Genomic DNA, 18,367 nt, shown 5'->3' on the forward strand with positions numbered 1-18,367 from the left:
GCGCAAGGGAGAGGAGGGTGAGGTGGGCGAGGTGGGTTTAAGACGGACCAAACAGAGACCAAAATGACCCCCACCGTTCCCGTTCCGCATCAGCACTAACCCGCTCCCGAGCTTGTCCTCTCCACACGCTGACAGAATCGACGGCGCTCATTCGTCCCGAAAGCGTCCGGGTTCTCCTCTTTCCAACCTCGAATCCTTTGAAGCGCAAGGGGATCGGCCTCGGCCGTCATTCCCGGTGCTGGGTTTCCCGTCGGGTCATGGTCGTCTCCCAGCATCATCCTGTCTTCTTGCTCGTTGCGCGGGCGCGGCGGGGTTGCTTTGCCGCTTTTAGATCCAGAATTGGCGATCATCTTTCTCGAATACAACTTCATTTTGCCAAAAGAAACATTGTGGTGTCGGGAAGGTGGCGTGGGTGGGAAGGGTGTCTCGGTGTGAAGGGCATGGGGGGGCGAGAAAGAAGCTGGAACTGATACCGAGGGAAGGACATATTCGTAAACCCGGCAGTTGACCAAAATGCAGTGTGACCAACCGCAGAAAACGTGCCAGGCAGGTGCAGCAACTGTAACCTTGCAGTTGAGGTGATACCAGATTCGGGTTTGTGGCACCCAACCAAGCCCTTCCCTCCAATTTTTAAGTTGGCGAGGTGGCTTGAAATTCCAGCGCGCTGGGAATTACCCGACGCAACGGGGCGGCGCTGCTCTGCTGCCTCGCCGGGCCGTTCTTGCCCGGCTGAGACATGGCTGGAGCCGAGTGAATCAGCAGTCGGCAAGAGCACTCTCGGGGTTTTCTTTGCCCCACGCCCTCGATTCCGAGCCCCTTCGAGCAATTGAAAGCCAAATGAGACAGACTTCGCTGGATCTGATCGGAGCGCCTCTCATCGGCAATCTAGGCCGCTGTGTCTCAATTTCTCTCTTAGTTATCAGTCGAGTTTCTTTTTTCCCACTTTCAAGCCTCCGAACTATGGCGGCGCTAGCTAATTAGCTTACTTCAATTGCGCCAGTTGACGGCGAGGATGGCCGCACGATGGGGATGCGAATCTTGCCACCGATCAGGAAAGTCTGCCAAGGGGTGAAACCCCCATCCCATTGTGTTCGACACCGTCCGGTTCCTTCCCGTCGGGTTGCCTTCTTCTTTTTTGGCTTGCTTGCGAAGCCTCCATTCAAGCTCGAGGGTTTATTGGGAGTCGATGGAGAACAGATCGATCCCTCCTTGAAACTGGCCTGGGCATAATGGAACGCTGCAAAGACCAAGGATGCTTGCTCACCGCTTCCCCGCGCCTCAAGACGCTTGACGATGGCGACAACGCACACATGCCGGCTGACCTTGACGGTTGCGACCCGGTGGCCTTTGGTGGCTTTTGGTGGCTTTTGGCGGCGCGGTGGCTGCAAACGCAATCGTGGGCGCCGCAGTCATTGTTGTTTTTTTGGCCTTGACGGCACGATTTGGTTTTTCTTATTCCCTCATCTCCTGTTTACTGGGCGTGGGGGAATTCTGCAACAAAAAGAACCTTGGCGAGTGAAACCTTTCCGTATTCATGAGGGAGTTCGGACTCCCCAGCCAGTGAGATGCCTCCGATTGCGCGCCCCGTTCCTGCTCGGTCCCGGCGCAAGGGTAGCGAACCGCCTCCGACCGGGGCAGAAAGCCTGTCCTCGACCTTCCCCCTTTTGTTCGATGCGACGCCGGAGCCATCCCCGGCTTGAGCCCGGAGCACCCCTGCTCATGCTGCAGAAAGCAAAGATGATCAGCTCAACGTTGCGGCACGGACACAAGAGTTGGGAGCCTCAGTCCCCTCGGCGGTTTCAGAGACTCGATGGCAGAGTCTATCGAGTTTGGCCCTCAACTCAACCCTGACGAGGCTGATCGACATCATTTCCTTTTGTCACTGACCTCGGCCTGACGCCTGAGCTGAGTCCTGTGTGCTGTGTACATCCCGCCCTCTCTCCGGAGCGCCCTGGCGCCCCAGCAGCCTGGTCGCCTTCCTGGGGTCGATTCTTTAACTCTCGCTTGTTCCCGCATCGGCTCTTGTTTCGACGTCCCATGATCATTCAGCACCTGCAGCTTCTTTCAAAGGCAAGCACTTCGACGCCTGCCCACCCATCGACTCCCGGCACTCGACTCGTTCTCCCTTCAACAAGATGGTGGCCCCGGTGGGTATCAAGGGCGACGGCCCTTGGGCGTTGGGCGTCATGTGGACGTTGACCTCGCTCGTCTTGTTCTTCCTGTTGCTGCGGCTCTACACTCGCGTCGTCTGTCTTGCATCATACGGCCTCGACGACCACGTTTACCTTGTCGCCTTTATCTTCCTCGTTATCTTTACCGTTTTCACCACGTTGGCGGGCACCTATGGCTTTGGGCAATCGATGGAAGAAATAGGGAGAATGGACGCGGTCGTCCAGGCGACACTATACGAGTGCATCGGACAAGGCTTCGCCATTGTCGGCATGGCCATTGCCAAGGCCTCACTGGGCTTCTTCTTGCTTCGTCTCGTCACCATCTACTGGCACCGCATTGCCATCTGGTGTGCCATGACTCTGGTCATGCTAGCTTCCATCGGTAGGTCGACCCTGTGCTTGCGTTCTAGGCCTCTATCCTGACTCGTAGCAGCCCAGGTCCTTTGCTTTTGGCTCTCCTGTGTCCCCCTCGACTTTGTCTACGACCGCCGCATCCCGGGCGGATACTGTCCCATCGACACACGGCCGACGTCGTACATTTTGTGCAGTATGTTACCCCAGCACCCGCTCCGCTGGTGTATGTTAACCGGGCCTTGAATAGTTTCCACCATCTTGGTCGACTTCTTCTTTGCCATCTTCCCGTGGATTATTGTATGGCCGCTTAAGATGCCGCAACGTGAAAAGTACACCATCGCTGGTAGTATGAGTCTCGGCTTGATGTAAGCGCAGTTAACTCGGCCCCCTACCCATGAACCATAGCTAATGGCTCTTGCAGCGCTGCGGCCGCCGGCATCAAACGCACCACCGAAGTGGAAGGCCTCTACACCCCTAACTACCTTAGTAAGCCCCCTTTTCGACCATCCCCCTCCCCTCCGACCGCTGCTAACCACCTTCGGTCCCAACAGAGGACAGCGTTGGTTTAATCGTATGGTCCTCAGCTGAGATGGCCATCACGCTCATCTGTATCGGAATCCCCGTCTGCCGCCCCCTGTACAAGCGGGCGTTCCGGCGCTTGTTCGGCGAGACGTCATCGGCCGGGTACCAGAAGCAATCAGGCAACGACGAGAACAGCAACTCGGTTCCGCTGCGCACCATCGGCGGCGGGCTCGTTGGCACCGACGGAAAGCCCATCGTCGGCTCCAAGCAGAAACCCAGCGCCAACAACTCGCGCAACAAGTCCGGCCTGGACGACACCTGCCTCGACAAGACGGCCAACGGCAGCAACGACGACATAAGCTTCAGCGACGTCAAGCTGGGCGTCAACGGGCCCTTCACCCGCACCACCGCCATCGGGAGGGGGAGGCGGGAGAGCGGGGACAACGCGTCGGAAGAAGAAATCCTCGGGGACGAATACCGGCGGAGCCAGATACAGAGCGCGCGGCGGTCCGACGAGGAGCGCGACGTGTCTACCGGTGGCACCGGTGGGGGGAGAGGCCCTGCTAACGGACAGACCGGGCACAACGGGATCGTCGTCACGGAGTCGTACCGCGTTGAGAGGTCTTAAGCTGCTTGGTTGGGGGTTATTGCATTTCGAGGGGTTTGGAACTCGGTAAGAGTGACCACGAACTCGCCATAAATTTGGATTTTGGGATCTTGTTCAATAGAGGCCTCGGACCGAGGTTGCTTCCTGGACGGTTTCAGGATTGGAGTTTTGTCTTTCTTCTCATACCCGGCTTTTCACCAAGGGGCATGTATGCTTTATTATGTATAATACGCAAAAGTTACGGACGATAACGAATTAACATTACCTTCGACCTTATCCAGTAAGCAAGGTGTCTTGCGCATGCATCTCGTCGAGGCTTGGGGATCTGCCCCCAATCCGAACTCATCTTACACTCGGGCTTTTGAGCCTGGGCTTTCATATTGAAAGCATGTTGTTGTTTTTTACTCATATGCAACGACCTCGCCCTCATGGGCCGGCTCTTCCCCGATTGTTCATTAATAAAGGGGGGTAATTCCTTAACCACTTTCGGACTCAGCAGCTGCAACCCGGCATCTCTTGATATCTTCCGCCACCCCGGCGGCCGAATCATAACCCCCTTGTCAACACTTTTGAATGGCATCCCCCACACACCACTCGAGTCGGATACTGCCCCTGCTCCACGAGCTTTTCCACAGCCCCCTCCTCCAGCCCACAGTACACTTCCCTCCCAACAACAACCTCATACATCGTCGAACCCAGCGCATGAATCTCCCCACAAACACTCGGCTCCCCACCGATACTCACCCTCGCTCGGATGCCGGTATTCCACCTCCGCACAAACGGCCGCCTTCTCCCCATCAATCCCCGACCCCCCAAAATCGCACAGCATAACCCTTTTACTCAACCCCAACCGGCAAGTTCCGCCCAGACAAATCTGCATGCACAAACCCGCTTCCCATGGACATACTCCAGCACCCACGCAACATCCCCACACCACTGCACCCTTTCCTCCAGCGTCACCTCCCCACCCTCTACGTTGGTGTTGTTGAACTGCCGCAGGCACCCGTGCGTCGCACGTTCCAACCAGTTTCCGGTCAGTTAGCTACAATTGTGGCTTTTGTTGTAAATGCGCGCTAGCAGATCTTATCAATCGTTGGGATGAGGCGTCGTTAAATCTCGGTAACGAGATCGTTGTGCTGTTGGTGGCGGCGGGCAAGCGAGACATTCCGCAGTCTCGGTTATTCAACGGTTTCCGCCACGGGCGGTATGTTCCGACCACATGACGGCGAGAGGCTCAGATCCACGCACAAGTTGGTGCCTCAAGAACAGGCAAACATGGGTTGAGCGAGCCCTTTACTAGTACGGTACTCACAAAAGTAGGTAGTGCACTGGCCTGATGGGGTACAACATAAAGATGCATCTAACTAAGTCCTGGCCGTATTTTTAGAGTATTACAATAGAGGAACCCCCATTGACAAGGTTGACTCACTTGCTTGCTAGGCCACGTAATTTACACTCACTCCTTAGAGTTTTCCCCTTGTCTTAGACCTTCGCTTCTGCTAGGTGCAATACACTACACAATTCTGTAGTTTTGCTGAGGATATAAGGATCCCCGCCTCAGTACATGGAAGAGCATCACTCACAACCTCATAATGCTCCCTTGTAATAACGCCCACCCTCATGTTCACCGCCCTAGTCCCGGCATGCCTGCCACCTACAACACCGAAGCCAGTCCCTAGTCAAGTCCCAAAGCAACCCCAACCATACCCCAGACCCGACGGCCAAGGCATACCAACACAACGCGCAACGTCTCAAGCAGTCAGCGGCCGGACGCCAGATTCGGCAACATTTGCGACAACAAGTCCATCTCAAGGTCGGTGTCGCTAGTGGTCCCCATTCCGCGGGCGGATAGGGAGGCTGAGGACGGGGAGGGAGTACGTGTTGACGACAACGTTGCCGCCCTCTTCGTCTTCATCGCCGGCATCGTCACCCTCCTCGTCGTCAGCATCGTCACCCTCCTCGTCGTCAGCATCGTCACCCTCCTCGTCCTGTTGGCTTTTATCAAAGACTAGGAGTGGGACAGAGTCTAGTAGCGCCTCATCCTCGGGACAAAGGGGCGCGCGACCACCGCGGTTGATGGGGGGTTCGCATTGCGTCGGTCGTTTGGCAATACGGAAGCGGGAATTATTTGCGGAGGCACTCGGTAAGATATTTTGGTTTTGGAGGCTGTTTCTGATCTGTTGTTCTCTCTTCTTCTTTTTGGCCGCCTTGCGCTTGAGCCGCGCGATATCGGCGGCATCGTCCTCGCGGAGGTCGATGACCCTCAGGGGGGCGGGGGCATTCTTCTTCGCCGTCGATGCAACGCCACTGCTGGCGGTGCGCCTAGCAAGCGAATCAGCCTGTCTCGCTGTTGTCAAGGCCTTTGTAGTGGCAAAACCGTACGCGGATGACTTTTCTGTAGGCAAGGAGCAACCGCACTCCATGCAGTCGGCGCAGAGGGTGCGGGAGCGGTAGTCTGTTGGGAGGTGTTAGCTGGGTCATGCGCTTTACTTCGCGTCGGGGGGGTGCATTTACGCTCGTAATCCTTTCCTAGGATACCATTGGGGCAGTTGGGCGGGTTGGCATACATGCTGACGGTAAAATTGGGTGAGCGAACGTAGTCATCACACCAGATGTACGCGTTCGTGAAGACCCAGCGAGTAATGATGTGGCCTTTGGCCTCATCTGGGAAAGCATCCCGTGTATTATGAGCGGGGATATCCCTGTTGAATGCGTGCTTCTCACATGGGCTATGACGGAGTTAGTCGTGCTTGTCAGGTTTCTAAGTGAAGTGATAGCGTGTTTATTGCGTTCGTGGGAAGACAGGATTGAAGTACGTACCACACAGTGCAATGAGACTATGGACACACATAGCGACTTTCTCCCTTTAGTGTCGGTCGAGGTCGATGTGTGTTCCTGAAGGAAAATTTCTAGGTGATGTGGGAGAGAAATATTCGAGCAGGATACTGGGGGTCGACAGGACTAGAAAGGCTTCGAGGGGTATTTTGGCGGCCATCATGTTATTGCTTCACAGGTGGTCAATTTATACATGGACCTCTGAACAGGTATGGTGAATCATGCAGAACATCTGGATGTAAGGAACAGTTTGTGATGACGACGTCTGTGGATCAAAGAGGTAGGTACCCATTGTGTGCCACACAACGAAAGGTCTCCCGTACTTGAACGTAGCCACGCGGCTTTTGAGAAGGAACTGAAGCTCAGTAGTTACAGCAACAAGCAAATAGCAAGTACATTGATCTAGGGGTAGTATGTCGTAGTGCTTTAATCGAATTCCGGATTCCCCATTCGGCCGGGATGTGGTTAACAAAGTGCTGATATGTGAAGCCAGTTGCAGGAGCAACAGAGTTGAGAGGTATTAACTGGGTTCATGTTTTGATATGTTTGACGGTATTGTTGTGATCCCAAGACAACCTGAGATAGTTGCCTAACAAGGCTCTAGTCTTACATACACACATCCACACCAACCGACCAAACAAACCAAACTCCCAACATCTATCCAACCGATCTATTCCCAAACCACCATGCCCAACCCACTCACCCCCCTCCCTTTCCACCCACACTCACTCCGCCGGCGTCGCGCCCACGACACCACCCCCCGCCATAGCCACAACGGCCGCCGTCGCCGACCCCAGCGCCGACATCATCAACAAGTTCGGCTCACCGGGAGTATTCTGCGGGAAGCGCGAGTTGAAGCCAATGACATCACGGGCCTTGATGAAAGAGGCCGGCGTGACCCCCAGACGGGCGGTCGAAACATGCCAGCTGACGCCCTCGGAGCAGGGCGGGGTGGTGAGGGAGCCGGCGTAGATCTGGAAGGCGTTGGCCTTGAGCAGGTCGACGACCTCGGACATGACGAGCGGCGGGGTGGTGACCTTGGTTCCCGGCACGGCGATCTGGTCGACGACCGAGAACAGGGTCTCGAGCAGGGTGGTGGGTGCCACGGCGGCGCCGCCACCGGCGGGCGGGGGCGTGGCTTCCTGCCGGCCGAAGATGCGCGAGCGCTTGACGGCGGGGGCGGGGGCCGCGGCGGCGCCGTCGGCGATGGCGATGTAGGCGCCGACGACGGCGATTTCTTGCGCGGCCGACTGGAAGACCATGTGCATCTCCACTGAAGAGGTGTTAGTAGGGGGTTCCATAAGACGTCACACAGTTGTGAGCAGGAGTGATAGATGACGTACTGGCTTGGCTTGTGCCGTTGTCGAGATGCTCGCTGGGCAGGTGGAAATGGAATTGCTGGAGCTCGAATTGCTTGTCGGCCACGGCCAGCGAGCCACCCTGGGTGATCACCTCAACTGTCGTGCCCAGGTTCTCGAACTCGGCGCCGTCGGGCATGTCGTTGACGGTCAGCTCGATATCAGACCCCTGAAGGAGGCTGAATACACCCTCGACCATGTCGATCGGGGACTGGTTGGTGCCGGTGGCGCACACGCCGTTGGCCGGGGACTCGAGTGCTGCCCAGTTGAGGGGTCCCTGATGTTTGTGTTAGCCGGGTGTCTCCGTCGGGAGGAGCCAGGGGGGCGTACAATAGACCCGGTATATCCAAACGTGGCGACCTCAACGGTCCCGCCCTCGGCGCGTGGCCGGAGGAATGTTCCATGGGCGCATGATGCGAGGGCCCGCGTCGCCGATGCCGCCAGGAAAAGAGCTCTGAGTGTCAAACCCATGTTGAAAGAAGAGAAACAAAAGAAGGGAAGGATATCCAAAAAGGGAATGTGTTGCAGGGGTTAAGACAAGACAAGAGAATAGGTACAATAGAAACGAAGAGGGTCCCAGACCTTCAACCGAGCCAAGAAAGACGAGAAAAGAAGAAAACCGTACGACCCATGATTCCATTAGTAACGAGCCGAGCGGGAGGAAGCTGATCTTTGTATGCCCAGAGGACACGACCAGGCCGGCGGTATCGACACTCAGGCCGTTGGGGGCTGACCCCGTGTTTGGGCCCTTGGGGTCTGGGGGAAGGGGGCCGCAACCTCGCACTCATCTCGATTTTCACATTTCCCCGGAGAAAAAGTCGAGTGCCGTTGCAACGTCGTCGTTATTACAAGGGGGCAAAACCTCCTTCCACGCTTTCGTTGGCCAAGAGGGCCCAGAACTCGTCATGATCAGACCATATTGTCCCTTGAACCCCCTAGCCAAGAAAGGGGTGGAGGAGTTGCGACTGCCAAGCTTTATGTGCTGCAGGAGTCTGAAGCTTGGCCTGCTTGGCGGGTGTGTGGCGGCCCAAGCAGGCCTGTGGCCAAGTCTGGAGACGGCCGGTTTTCGGGTTTTGAGCGACAGGCCAAGCACCCAAGAGATGCGGCTCTGTTAAACTCGCCTGGGCATTGTTTGTGAAGCAGAATAAGCTTTGTCTGTGGTGCAGCTGTCGTAATACGGTCTGAACTCATCGCATCCCTTTTTAGGGAGTGGAGGGAACCACGGAACGTATCTTAGGTAGACTTGGAGGACGGTGTCGGAGTCTGTTGACGTCGGTTGCCCGCTTGCTTATCTCGAGGCCCTGCGCCTCCGGGAGGGAACATGCCCGAAAACGAGAGTCAGGCGATTTTTTGCGTCAGGTTCCCTAGCACAGGAGGGCGACTGACCCATGCACTTTTGGCTGTCGATGGGTGCGAAACGAACTGCCCAATCGGGGTGACAGGCGCGCGACATGGAGAGCACCTCGCGCTTCTGCCTCGCTGAAACCGTTGAAACCGCGTTCGAGATTGTTTTTTTAGCTGCAATGGCCTGCTCGGGCGAAAAAGAACCGGTCTGATTTGGAGCGCCCGATTTTTCGGCGCATGAGAGAGGAAGTCGTAGCCGAGGAACAGGTCGTAAAGGAGGAAAGAAGAAGCGGGCGTGTTCCGCTCCGGGTTGAGACGAGGGATCCGCCAATCGGACGGAGTCACTCTAATTGAACCATGCTTTCGATCGGAGAGGCTCGCCAAACGGCCGGACCACCGAGACCCCCTTTTTGTTTCAACGCATCAGCCACTTGGCCCTGCTAGGTATAATAAGCTGCAACCGAGGGCATGGTGCAGTCGATGGCTGACAGTTGACCCCGGCCCGTCTTGGTTCTGAATCTCAGACGCTGTTCGTATGGATTGCCCGCGCGACGAATTGCCCCTTTTGGGCAGCCGGCCTTCTTCTCTCATGGATCTTAGTCCACTTTGTTTTTGCATCATTCATGGACCCCACGATCCGCTCAGCCGACTCTACTTTTTGCCAACTTTTACCGCGTTAACCAACCATCAAAGGTCTGGCACTAAAAATAATCGCTGTGACGTTGATCAAGCTTTTAGTTGCAATTATGGCAGGTTTTCCCGATTTTCCTCAAGACGGCCCAGCCGGATCGCCGTGCGACGGCCCTCGGCAAGCCAGGTTTGGCGGAGGAGCACGATGACTGTGGCGTCCTGACAGTTCTGGAGAAGGAGGAAAATAAACGCGCCTTCGATGATCACCGCCTACATGAGACGATATTCATTAACTTATGCGGTACCAAGTAGTGTACCTCCTAACCAAGGAGCATGATAATAATACCAGCAACAGCACTTCAGGGGTTCGGTCGGCAAAGCTTCCCCACGTAGGTTCTTACTAACAGCCCTTACGAAGTCCCGCTTTCCACCCACCACCTAGAAAGGTGAAAAGGGCGGCATGGTTACCACAAGAGATCCCCTCTCCGCAACTTTGGCCAGAAACCCCACGACGCCGAGACCAATGCACTACATAGGTACCTACTAGTTGACCCAACTCGACCGGAGTTAATGGGCCTTAGGCCGCTTGAAACCTCCCCGCGCGATTCCCGCTAAGATTGCATCACCACAGGTCCATTACTTACAAACTGGACCTTCGCGACGCCCCCACCCTTTACGCCTCATCTTCGTTGATAATCACTTCTCTTGAGAGCCAATACTCATGATTGTTGCGCCAGCACAGCTCTTCTTTTGTTATTTGGAGACCAGCTACCAAATTCTAACCAAATCACAAGACCTGCCCGAATAAAGGCTCCAGAAAGTCCAATTCCTTGCCACGTGGTAGTCGAACCAAGATATAAACCGACACTGCACTTATTGAGGCTGCTCGGGCATATTAGCAAGATAGAACGTAAAGAATGATTGCAAGGCCACCCAAAACTTACCCTGTTAATCAAGCACACGGGGCAAGGCCTGTCAAGATGGCCCGTTCCATTGCATCGACGGCATCTCTCTGCGGACCTCCATTGCCATCTGCCATTGCATGTGTGGCAAGTCTCCCACCGCCTTAGTGCAGGCGCCCAGTATCGGCCTTGTCTACAGGCGGCATCGCTGCAAGTGGCAAGGATGCGGCCGCCGTCGCATTGAGTGTTATCGCAAGGATATTGCACCCTGCCGGTACCGATGGGGTTGGCACGGCAGTTAGGGCAACGAGCCATGTTTTGCTGTGAAGAGTGGTGAAACGCGGGAATGTGAATTATGTGATGTAACTTGAAATGTTGTTGCAATGGTCTGCCTCCTCACTCCAGGAACCTGGGAGATTCTTGACACCTTTTATACATATACGTGTCAGTACTTGAACACAACTCTGACTTAGGTACATACGTCGACGGACTCTAGCATCGCTCTTCAAACCCGAAGCCAATCTCGGCCGTGAGGTCCTCCCCTCGGATTCTGGGCCTGGCAGTGATGTTTGTATCACCGTTTCAGACTGAGGAAACGGCGTAAACCGGTCGTCACGGACGGCATCTAAGGGGGTAACATGAATAGACGTGTGGTTGCACGAGGAGAGAGGAAGTGTAAGCCATAGTGGCACAAGTGGAAGGGAAATACCCTCTGTGTGGCCCACTCGGTCCAGACCACTCCTGTGGACCCGATCAGGCAACCCTCGAGCACTCAGGACAACCCTAACCCTGCTCTACACCATGGCATGGGGATGGCTCGCGGAGAGATCAACTTTACACACTTGCATGATTTCTCTGAACATTGGTTTTTCTTTGCATTTCCTTCTTTCTCCATGCACTTAGGAACGTAGGCGATCAGCATAAGCGGAGAGCAGTTCTCCTACCTTGGAGGAGCCGCTTGCGTCGCGCCCGCTACATGTAGCTGATGCCCTCGCCGACTCGCCTGGAGGGTGAGGTCCAAACAAACCAGCGAATTGAGCTAACAGTGATCCTCTGCGCTCCCGAAACGATCGATATCTTGCAGGACCTCGAGTCTCGAGATCCGGGGGCCCGAGACGGAGGAGGCATTTGCGAGGCTCTTGGTCGCTATCGCGGGCTTGACGTTACCCAGCGGCGGGTACAGACCCTGCAGGGAACGATGCGGCCGTGCCGAAGAGGACCTGCCTGATACTGTTGTGACCGCTGGCCGGACCCCTTTCTTTAGCTACAAATAATCGTAAACCTTGTTTCATTTATTTCCGGGCAGCAGTAAATTCTGGCACGGAGTTTGAGTGTCTAATCCTGCGGCCAGTGGAAACAGGAGGGCTCAGAGTGTGAGGGTCGTACAAGTAGGATTCCTGAATGCATCTGACAGCCGCTCTGCTAATTTTGTCAAACGCTGGCGCTAACCTGTTGTATCAGCTGTCTCTATAAGTCCGGCTGCAGCCTAAACTAGTCCGAGGCCACCTACAAGGCCGGTATTCTACATTCCTCGGACTCGACGTTCCCTTCCACGGACTCGTCATCACCCGAAGTTCATCAAGAAAGGAATCGTCGAGGAGTTATTCGCTGAGGTATGGAAACTGTTCCGGGGCGTCCATCTACCAGAAGAGCTCCTCCTTCCTCTGGGAAGAGAGTTAGCCCAGTCTTATTTTATTGTCTGGATAATCGCAAACGAGAAGCCGTACAGCTACTGGACAAGATAGCACATGGTCGGAAGCCCTTCGACAGCGAGTCCCCGCCGATAGACTCCGAAGAAGAAATACATCGCGACAAGTCCCGACAGCGTTGGCCCAGGGTGACACTGTTGCCAGTTCTCGACCTACTCGAGGAGCTGACTAACCGGGACGTTCATTTTGACGACGACGAAGTGGAGATCTCATCAGCTCAGCTGGGCTGAATTCCCGCTCCGGAATATTTGCGGCGAACTCCTCTGCCGGCGAGCCGGCTGCCTCGTAATCACCATAAGCAAAACGGAAGAGCCCTGACGTCATTTCCTGGTCCGCGAGTTCGAACTCGGCTGTCACAGCCATGCGACTAGATTCCATCAGAGCTCTATCGACGAGCGTGATATGGCAGGTTGTCATGATTATCAGATGGCCGTCCCATACACTGTCGATGGCATCGAGGTTAGGACACCAACTACCTACCTATCTTGGTTAGGATCACATGAGCGCACACCACTTACGTTGCTAAAGTCATACAAGTCTAGATATAGAGTGAAGTCGCAATTACCCATGCAAAACCTCAAAATACCTCAAATATTCCCCACCTGGTAATGATACTTGCTCACCGACGCACCATACTCACCAAACCGCACCGGATCATACCGCCTCGGGTTCTCGTCACTCACAAACCGCGACAGCGTCGCCACCGTATGCGACGGCGCAGGGCTAACAAAGAACGGAATGGACCGCCTCGCGGGCACCCCCGTCTCCTCGTCCACCATCTCCGCCTCCGGCACCGACACCCTATGCACGGCCGACCTGAAATAGCCGTTCGTAAACCGCTCCAGCATATCCCCCACATTCAGCACCAGCGCGCCCCCCTCCGGCTGCGCGCGCAGAAACTGCCCCCCCGTCTGCGGATCGCGCAGCTCCAGCCCGCCGCTATCCCCGTCCTGGAACAGCATCGTGAACGTGGCCCAGTCGTTGTGCGCCGGCATGCGCGCGCGCACGTCGTGCCGCAGGCGCGCCTTGGACACGGCCGGGTAGTGCAGCAGGCGCAGCTGGCTGTGGCGGTGGGAGGCGAGGTGTTGGAGCGCGTCGTGCTCCTGGGCGTCGAGGCCCAAGCCGAGGCCGATGGCGGCGAGGAGTACCGATCCCACGCCGGCGAGCCGCTCGTAGAGCGAGGTTGCGTAGGCGCGGAAGCCGGGCAGGGTGTCGTCCGGCAGCCAGATGTTTTGCTGTTGGTCGTCGTGCGCGCTGCCGACTTCGAAGCTCTCTTTGAGGTCCGAGATCTTGCGCGTAGCTTCTTCCCCGTCGGGAGAAGTGGAGGTGTTGGTGTCGGCGCGTGCGTAATGGTCGATGCCGGAGTAGCCGCGGTGCGGGAACGGTCCGGGTGGGTGAGGAGCCTTCATCTTGTCGGCGTAAGGCAGGTCGAACAGAGTCTTGTTCCATTGGAATGCTTGGTTGATCTCGTCGGCGGTGAAGCCGTGGCCGATGACGTTGGCAAATCCATACCGGTGCAGCACCGCGACGAAGGCTTGTCCGGCGGCGAGCCGGTCGGCGTCGGAGTGTGTTGAGGGCGAGCTGAAGGAGGTGAGATCGACCGTGGGGATGGGGTTTTCGGACGTCATTTTTGCGTGAGTTTGTGTGGCAGCGATAATGGGAGCTTGAACAAAACTGGGCTATACCGGCGCAGTATAAATACAATCGAACGTATTAGTTATGTGGCGGTTGAGTGCGAGGTGGCGATGCGAGTCATGCGGGGAAATGGAAATTGACAGGCGGAGATACGAAGTCTAAGTCCACACCCATCTCACTGCATGTCACGTTGTTGCTGTGTCGGCTTCCACACCTATCGTGCAGTAGCATTCGCTGTCTCCCCCATTACGTCCTCATGTGGGTGGCTGTCAGCTTCCATGTGTAACACTGCAACCACATCACATCAAGCGCTAGTTAGAATCCGCGGTTTTGGTTCCCAGGGAGCGAGTTGGAATCCGAAACCATGTTTTACTGGCCTTTTGAATGGATAGTTGAGTCCGAGAAGGCACTGCGTTCGCATCTTATATCCCAAACCACCTGCTTACCAAGACTCAAAGATGAGGCCATGCGCCACAAGTAAACTACAGGCCGTTCGCTTCTCCTACACGGTAGGTGGATGGATGTCTTGCAGTCGCGAGACAAACCTGTCAAAGCGCTCCGTACCTAACCAGTTCCGTATACTTAATCCGCATTAATGTGAACAAGCTAGAGCAAGCCGTGACAGAAAGGGCCAGAGAAGGCGGGGTTGGTACCGGCGGTGCCCAAATTGTTGCTAGATCTTGTGCTTGCAATGTGGCATATCCGCTCAAAGGATCCGAGAGAGGGAGAGCCTTAAAATAGTAGAGCTGACGCAAGCGCGGGAGAATCCCGGGTTTGAATGACTACAACGTTTCGTATGACGGGTCGTTGTTGAAACACTTTTGAGCATATTTAGCAAACAGGAGTACATAGTTCTGAGGAGACATGGAAGCTGAAGGGGCCGAGCAACCCGGGGGTTGGGGATCCGCTCCTCCGGTATATGTAATCTCCCAAAGTCCACAGCAGTCCTTGTTCAACATGTCTTACCCTCGCACACTCTTCAACTGCTTCAGAAAAAGCGGGCACACATACGTATGCCCAAAAAGGTTCAGCGTGATCCACGGTCCGTTGTGATGGAACCGGAAAATCTGCCCCAGATTCTGAGTCACTGTCCTCCCGGCTACGAGCGCGAGCGGTGTGAGAAAGAACTCAACCATGGTAGACAAAACCTCCTCGCCATGTACGGGATCGCCAGGCGCCCCACCCTCCTTTTGTAGCTGTCGGCGGAGCTCTTTATCCACCCCCATAGCGCTAGGGATTCGATTCTCGATGTCGTAAGCCACCCACCGCGACGACAGGCGAATCATGCGCACTTTTTCGCTGGCAAGGACGTTACCCAAGACGCGGGCGCTGGGAATGGTGACTCTAGAGAGCAGCTGGCGGTCTTGTGAGAGGAGGTGGAACACGGAGGACCCTAACGCGCCGGACATGGCTGCAAACATGTCGAGGAGGTGAAGAAGCAGAAAGCGGTTTGCTGTCCAGTCGGCTTCGGAAAGACCGTACTTGGACGGTTGCCGGAGGAGGTGTAACTGGAGCATGGAGAGGGTGTCGCCTGGCATTGCCCAGAGGGAGTCTGTTGTGATGTCTTCTCGGAGGAGTCGGGAGAGCTGCAGACGTGTGTCTTGCGTGGCTCCAGGTGGTGATGATGCTGTCTTGCATCGCAGCCAGGCGAAGTACTCGATCAAGTCATAGTCGATACTTGGTCGGCTTTGTGCAAAGTTGGTGATCATGCTCTGGGGCTGGTAAAAGCTTTGGTTGAACCCGTCGATGTTTGGCCCGAAGCTTATCAGATAGCGTGGCCAGGCGAAGCTTGCTTCTTCCTTTTTCTCGTCGGAAAGGTCGAGACTGGCAGGAAACCGTGGAATCACCGTCTCAAAATCCTGGCCAGCTAGCAGGCGCATTACCAGCCACTGGCAGCTGTTGTTGTATGGGTTCCAGCCTCGTATCGTGCGCTCATCGAGTAAAATTCTGGAGACGCGGTTGAGGTGCTTGTCTACCTCTTTTCCGATGTAATCCTTGAGTGCGGTGGTAATCTTGTCGGCGGCCTCGCCAAGACGCTTCCACTTTGCTTCTACTGCCTTTGAGCTTGCAATGGCCGCATATTCGACCGCTTCGGCGACGAACAATTCGATCACCCTGTTTTGGCGACGGCGCGTGGAGTTGGGATACCCGGAGAAGGCGCCTCCATATACTCGCTTGACACAACCAAGGATCGGCCGCTGACGGATGGGCATGGGCTTCGTCTTGTACTCTACCCTTTTGCTGCCTCTGGCTTGATAGAAGTACGGGCACTCAACTTGGTTCGGTCGGCCCAGTCTCCTGGGAAAAAGGTGTGGTGGAAGCCGTGGAGATACTAGAATGCCGCGGTAGGTTCTGATTTCCAGCGGTCAGTTGACATAGCCGTCGCCTTGCTTGCCTTCTTCACATAAGGTTAACCGGGTACGGAGGTCTGTAGCTTACTCGGGCTGTCCGGACTCAAATATCAAAGGACCAAGCATAAGGCACAAGTGGAAGTTTCCTGCAGGTGCCAAATTCCCCTTGAGCATCAGAGCACATGTGCGCAGGGCTGATTGGGCCGCTAATCCGTCCCGTGGAGTTGTCCACTCAAGCACCTTGAGGGCGACCCTGTCTTTCTGCGGCATCTTCGGGACATCCTTCCCTGATTTGAGCTTCTCTTCCTTCTGCCTTTCTATCACATCCAGTTTGTGCAGTTCAATCCGTAACCGCCCAACATCTACGCCTACTTAAACAGTCAGGAGCCAAAAAATGGTAAGTAACACAAAAAGGGTAAGTACCAACCGTCAACCCAGGGATCTTCATACTGAGCCAAACCTAGCACGCGGCCGTTGTTGCAGCTGTCGGTAACGTTCTTGCACGGCGCACAGAGGCGAAAGTGAGAACGGAGACGCAGGGAAGGTAGAGACCCGGAGCTAGATTCGCACTGGCAAGGCCGCCAGGCGCTCTTGGAAGAGTTTTCGCCCTCGGAATACTCGTAGAAAACGCCGGAGTGACAGGTTCCCTCGCAAACGCACTCGTAGAAGATATTGGACCGGATGAGCCGTCGACACTGGGCACACGACATGCCGATGAGCTTCCTGCGGAAACCTGTCCCATCCCCTGTTTCTATTTCCTCAACTGGAAAGGGACTTATTAGCCATGCGTTTCATATGTGAAAGGGACCCAGCAGAGGGTTAATACGGTTGGGGAGATTTGGCTGCACGTTGAGATGCCGCTGAGACATTTGCGTAGGCTCATAAATAATATCGATGTCAAGAAACCCTTCTTCAGTTATCAGTGGGATGTTCTCTGTGATTCTTGCTGTCAGATACTTGCCGGAAGATTGAAGGATAAGGCGGGCAATGCGGTGATCGGTAGTTTCCGCTTCTGTTAAGTATTCTGCGCATAATATATGGCGTGTCAGTTTTCGAATTGAACTGTGTTTAATCGTCGCTAGGAGCTAGAAAGTACAATACCCTTGGCTCTTCGCATCGTATCGTTGAACAGGTCTGAGGAAGATGCTTTGCCGAGGCTGGGTTGGCTTTGAACTACGGACAAGTTAGCTACCACCTAGGTAAGGTACCTACAGTATGTCCTCGTTCGCAGTGAGAGAGTGCTGACACCACACACAGCAGTGAACTTGGGAAGGGTCCACTCACTCCAGACAGCAAACATCTTCTCGAAGTTGGATGAGTCGAGACTACTCGGAGTCTGGGGGGGGTCGGGTGCCTCTTTTAGCACTTTGTAAAACTGAATCATGTTCTGAACCTCCTTGTGAACCGCTGCCCAATAGAGGTTTTGGAGCGTCTCGGAGACATTTTTGACCGTTGCGGGTTGTCCAGGCTCTTTCTTCTTTTCCTCGGTTGTGGCTGCCATCGCGCCGCAAGGTTCCACCTCTGCTGGAGTGTAAGGGTTCAGAACCAAAGGGGTTGTTGGCTTCCAGGTTGTTGTACATAAATGTTAGTCAGCTACTGGGGAGAGGAGCATACGACTAAAGACCGAATTTCAGACTGGACGAACCTTTTTCAACGTGTCAACGTGTAGGTAAGATAGCTGTGGCGACCCATGGAAGCGATGGAGGGCGGAGTTCTCGTCGTTCTAGAAGGTGCCATGATTGGGTATCCAGTGGAAAGAAAGCACGTTCCCCAGTCGCTAGATTTCAGGTGCCTACCTAACAAGCAAAAACCTGGAACCTAACAGCCCGGTTCTGAACAGTCGTGCGGCCATGCAATTTCACAACCAACCACATACTCAAGCCGGCCAGCTCATCAATCCTGATTTGGTAGGGCCGAGTGAGGCGGCAAGACATTATTACCAGTAGAGC

The 18,367-nt window shown here is 55.2% G+C and overlaps 7 protein-coding genes across 7 annotated transcripts; 3 read left to right on the forward strand and 4 right to left on the reverse strand.

Moving 5' to 3' along the window:
* The first annotated feature begins 1,086 nt into the window (after window positions 1-1,086).
* Window positions 1,087-1,993, forward strand: B0H64DRAFT_45842 (uncharacterized protein). The gene has a single exon (XM_062807412.1). It carries the CDS (start codon window positions 1,294-1,296, stop codon window positions 1,849-1,851), a length of 558 nt encoding a protein of 185 aa, XP_062654822.1. The 5' UTR covers window positions 1,087-1,293; the 3' UTR covers window positions 1,852-1,993.
* B0H64DRAFT_45843 (uncharacterized protein) lies at window positions 1,994-3,930 on the forward strand. The gene is made up of 5 exons (XM_062807413.1): window positions 1,994-2,553; window positions 2,605-2,718; window positions 2,773-2,890; window positions 2,947-3,011; window positions 3,077-3,930. Exons 1-5 carry the CDS (start codon window positions 2,136-2,138, stop codon window positions 3,673-3,675), a joined length of 1,314 nt encoding a protein of 437 aa, XP_062654823.1. The 5' UTR covers window positions 1,994-2,135; the 3' UTR covers window positions 3,676-3,930.
* Window positions 3,931-4,040: 110 nt separating this feature from the next.
* Window positions 4,041-5,078, forward strand: B0H64DRAFT_410329 (uncharacterized protein). Its single transcript, XM_062804783.1, has 2 exons — window positions 4,041-4,970; window positions 5,042-5,078. Exon 1 carries the CDS (start codon window positions 4,083-4,085, stop codon window positions 4,641-4,643), a length of 561 nt encoding a protein of 186 aa, XP_062654824.1. The 5' UTR covers window positions 4,041-4,082; the 3' UTR covers window positions 4,644-4,970; window positions 5,042-5,078.
* A 372-nt stretch (window positions 5,079-5,450) lies between these two features.
* On the reverse strand, window positions 5,451-6,505 carry B0H64DRAFT_450961 (uncharacterized protein; the record flags this gene model as incomplete). The annotated part of the gene is made up of 3 exons (XM_062807146.1): window positions 5,451-6,109; window positions 6,169-6,318; window positions 6,475-6,505. The coding sequence occupies 3 exons, from the start codon at window positions 6,503-6,505 to the stop codon at window positions 5,478-5,480; spliced, it is 813 nt and encodes a 270-aa protein (XP_062654825.1). The 3' UTR covers window positions 5,451-5,477.
* A 494-nt stretch (window positions 6,506-6,999) lies between these two features.
* On the reverse strand, window positions 7,000-8,570 carry B0H64DRAFT_45872 (alpha carbonic anhydrase). The gene is made up of 3 exons (XM_062807423.1): window positions 8,178-8,570; window positions 7,833-8,124; window positions 7,000-7,762 (listed from the first exon to the last, which is right to left on the reverse strand). Exons 1-3 carry the CDS (start codon window positions 8,316-8,318, stop codon window positions 7,215-7,217), a joined length of 981 nt encoding a protein of 326 aa, XP_062654826.1. The 5' UTR covers window positions 8,319-8,570; the 3' UTR covers window positions 7,000-7,214.
* Window positions 8,571-12,803: 4,233 nt separating this feature from the next.
* On the reverse strand, window positions 12,804-14,193 carry B0H64DRAFT_478599 (uncharacterized protein). Its single transcript, XM_062808259.1, has one exon. It carries the CDS (start codon window positions 14,058-14,060, stop codon window positions 13,020-13,022), a length of 1,041 nt encoding a protein of 346 aa, XP_062654827.1. The 5' UTR covers window positions 14,061-14,193; the 3' UTR covers window positions 12,804-13,019.
* A 678-nt stretch (window positions 14,194-14,871) lies between these two features.
* On the reverse strand, window positions 14,872-17,410 carry B0H64DRAFT_436149 (uncharacterized protein). The gene is made up of 4 exons (XM_062806179.1): window positions 17,380-17,410; window positions 16,846-17,325; window positions 16,507-16,786; window positions 14,872-16,419 (listed from the first exon to the last, which is right to left on the reverse strand). Exons 2-4 carry the CDS (start codon window positions 17,126-17,128, stop codon window positions 15,030-15,032), a joined length of 1,953 nt encoding a protein of 650 aa, XP_062654828.1. The 5' UTR covers window positions 17,129-17,325; window positions 17,380-17,410; the 3' UTR covers window positions 14,872-15,029.
* Between the last annotated feature and the right edge of the window lie 957 nt (window positions 17,411-18,367).

Source organism: Chaetomium fimeti, assembly GCF_033439085.1.
Source record: "Chaetomium fimeti strain CBS 168.71 chromosome Unknown B0H64scaffold_10, whole genome shotgun sequence".
NCBI classification, from domain to species: domain Eukaryota; kingdom Fungi; phylum Ascomycota; class Sordariomycetes; order Sordariales; family Chaetomiaceae; genus Chaetomium; species Chaetomium fimeti.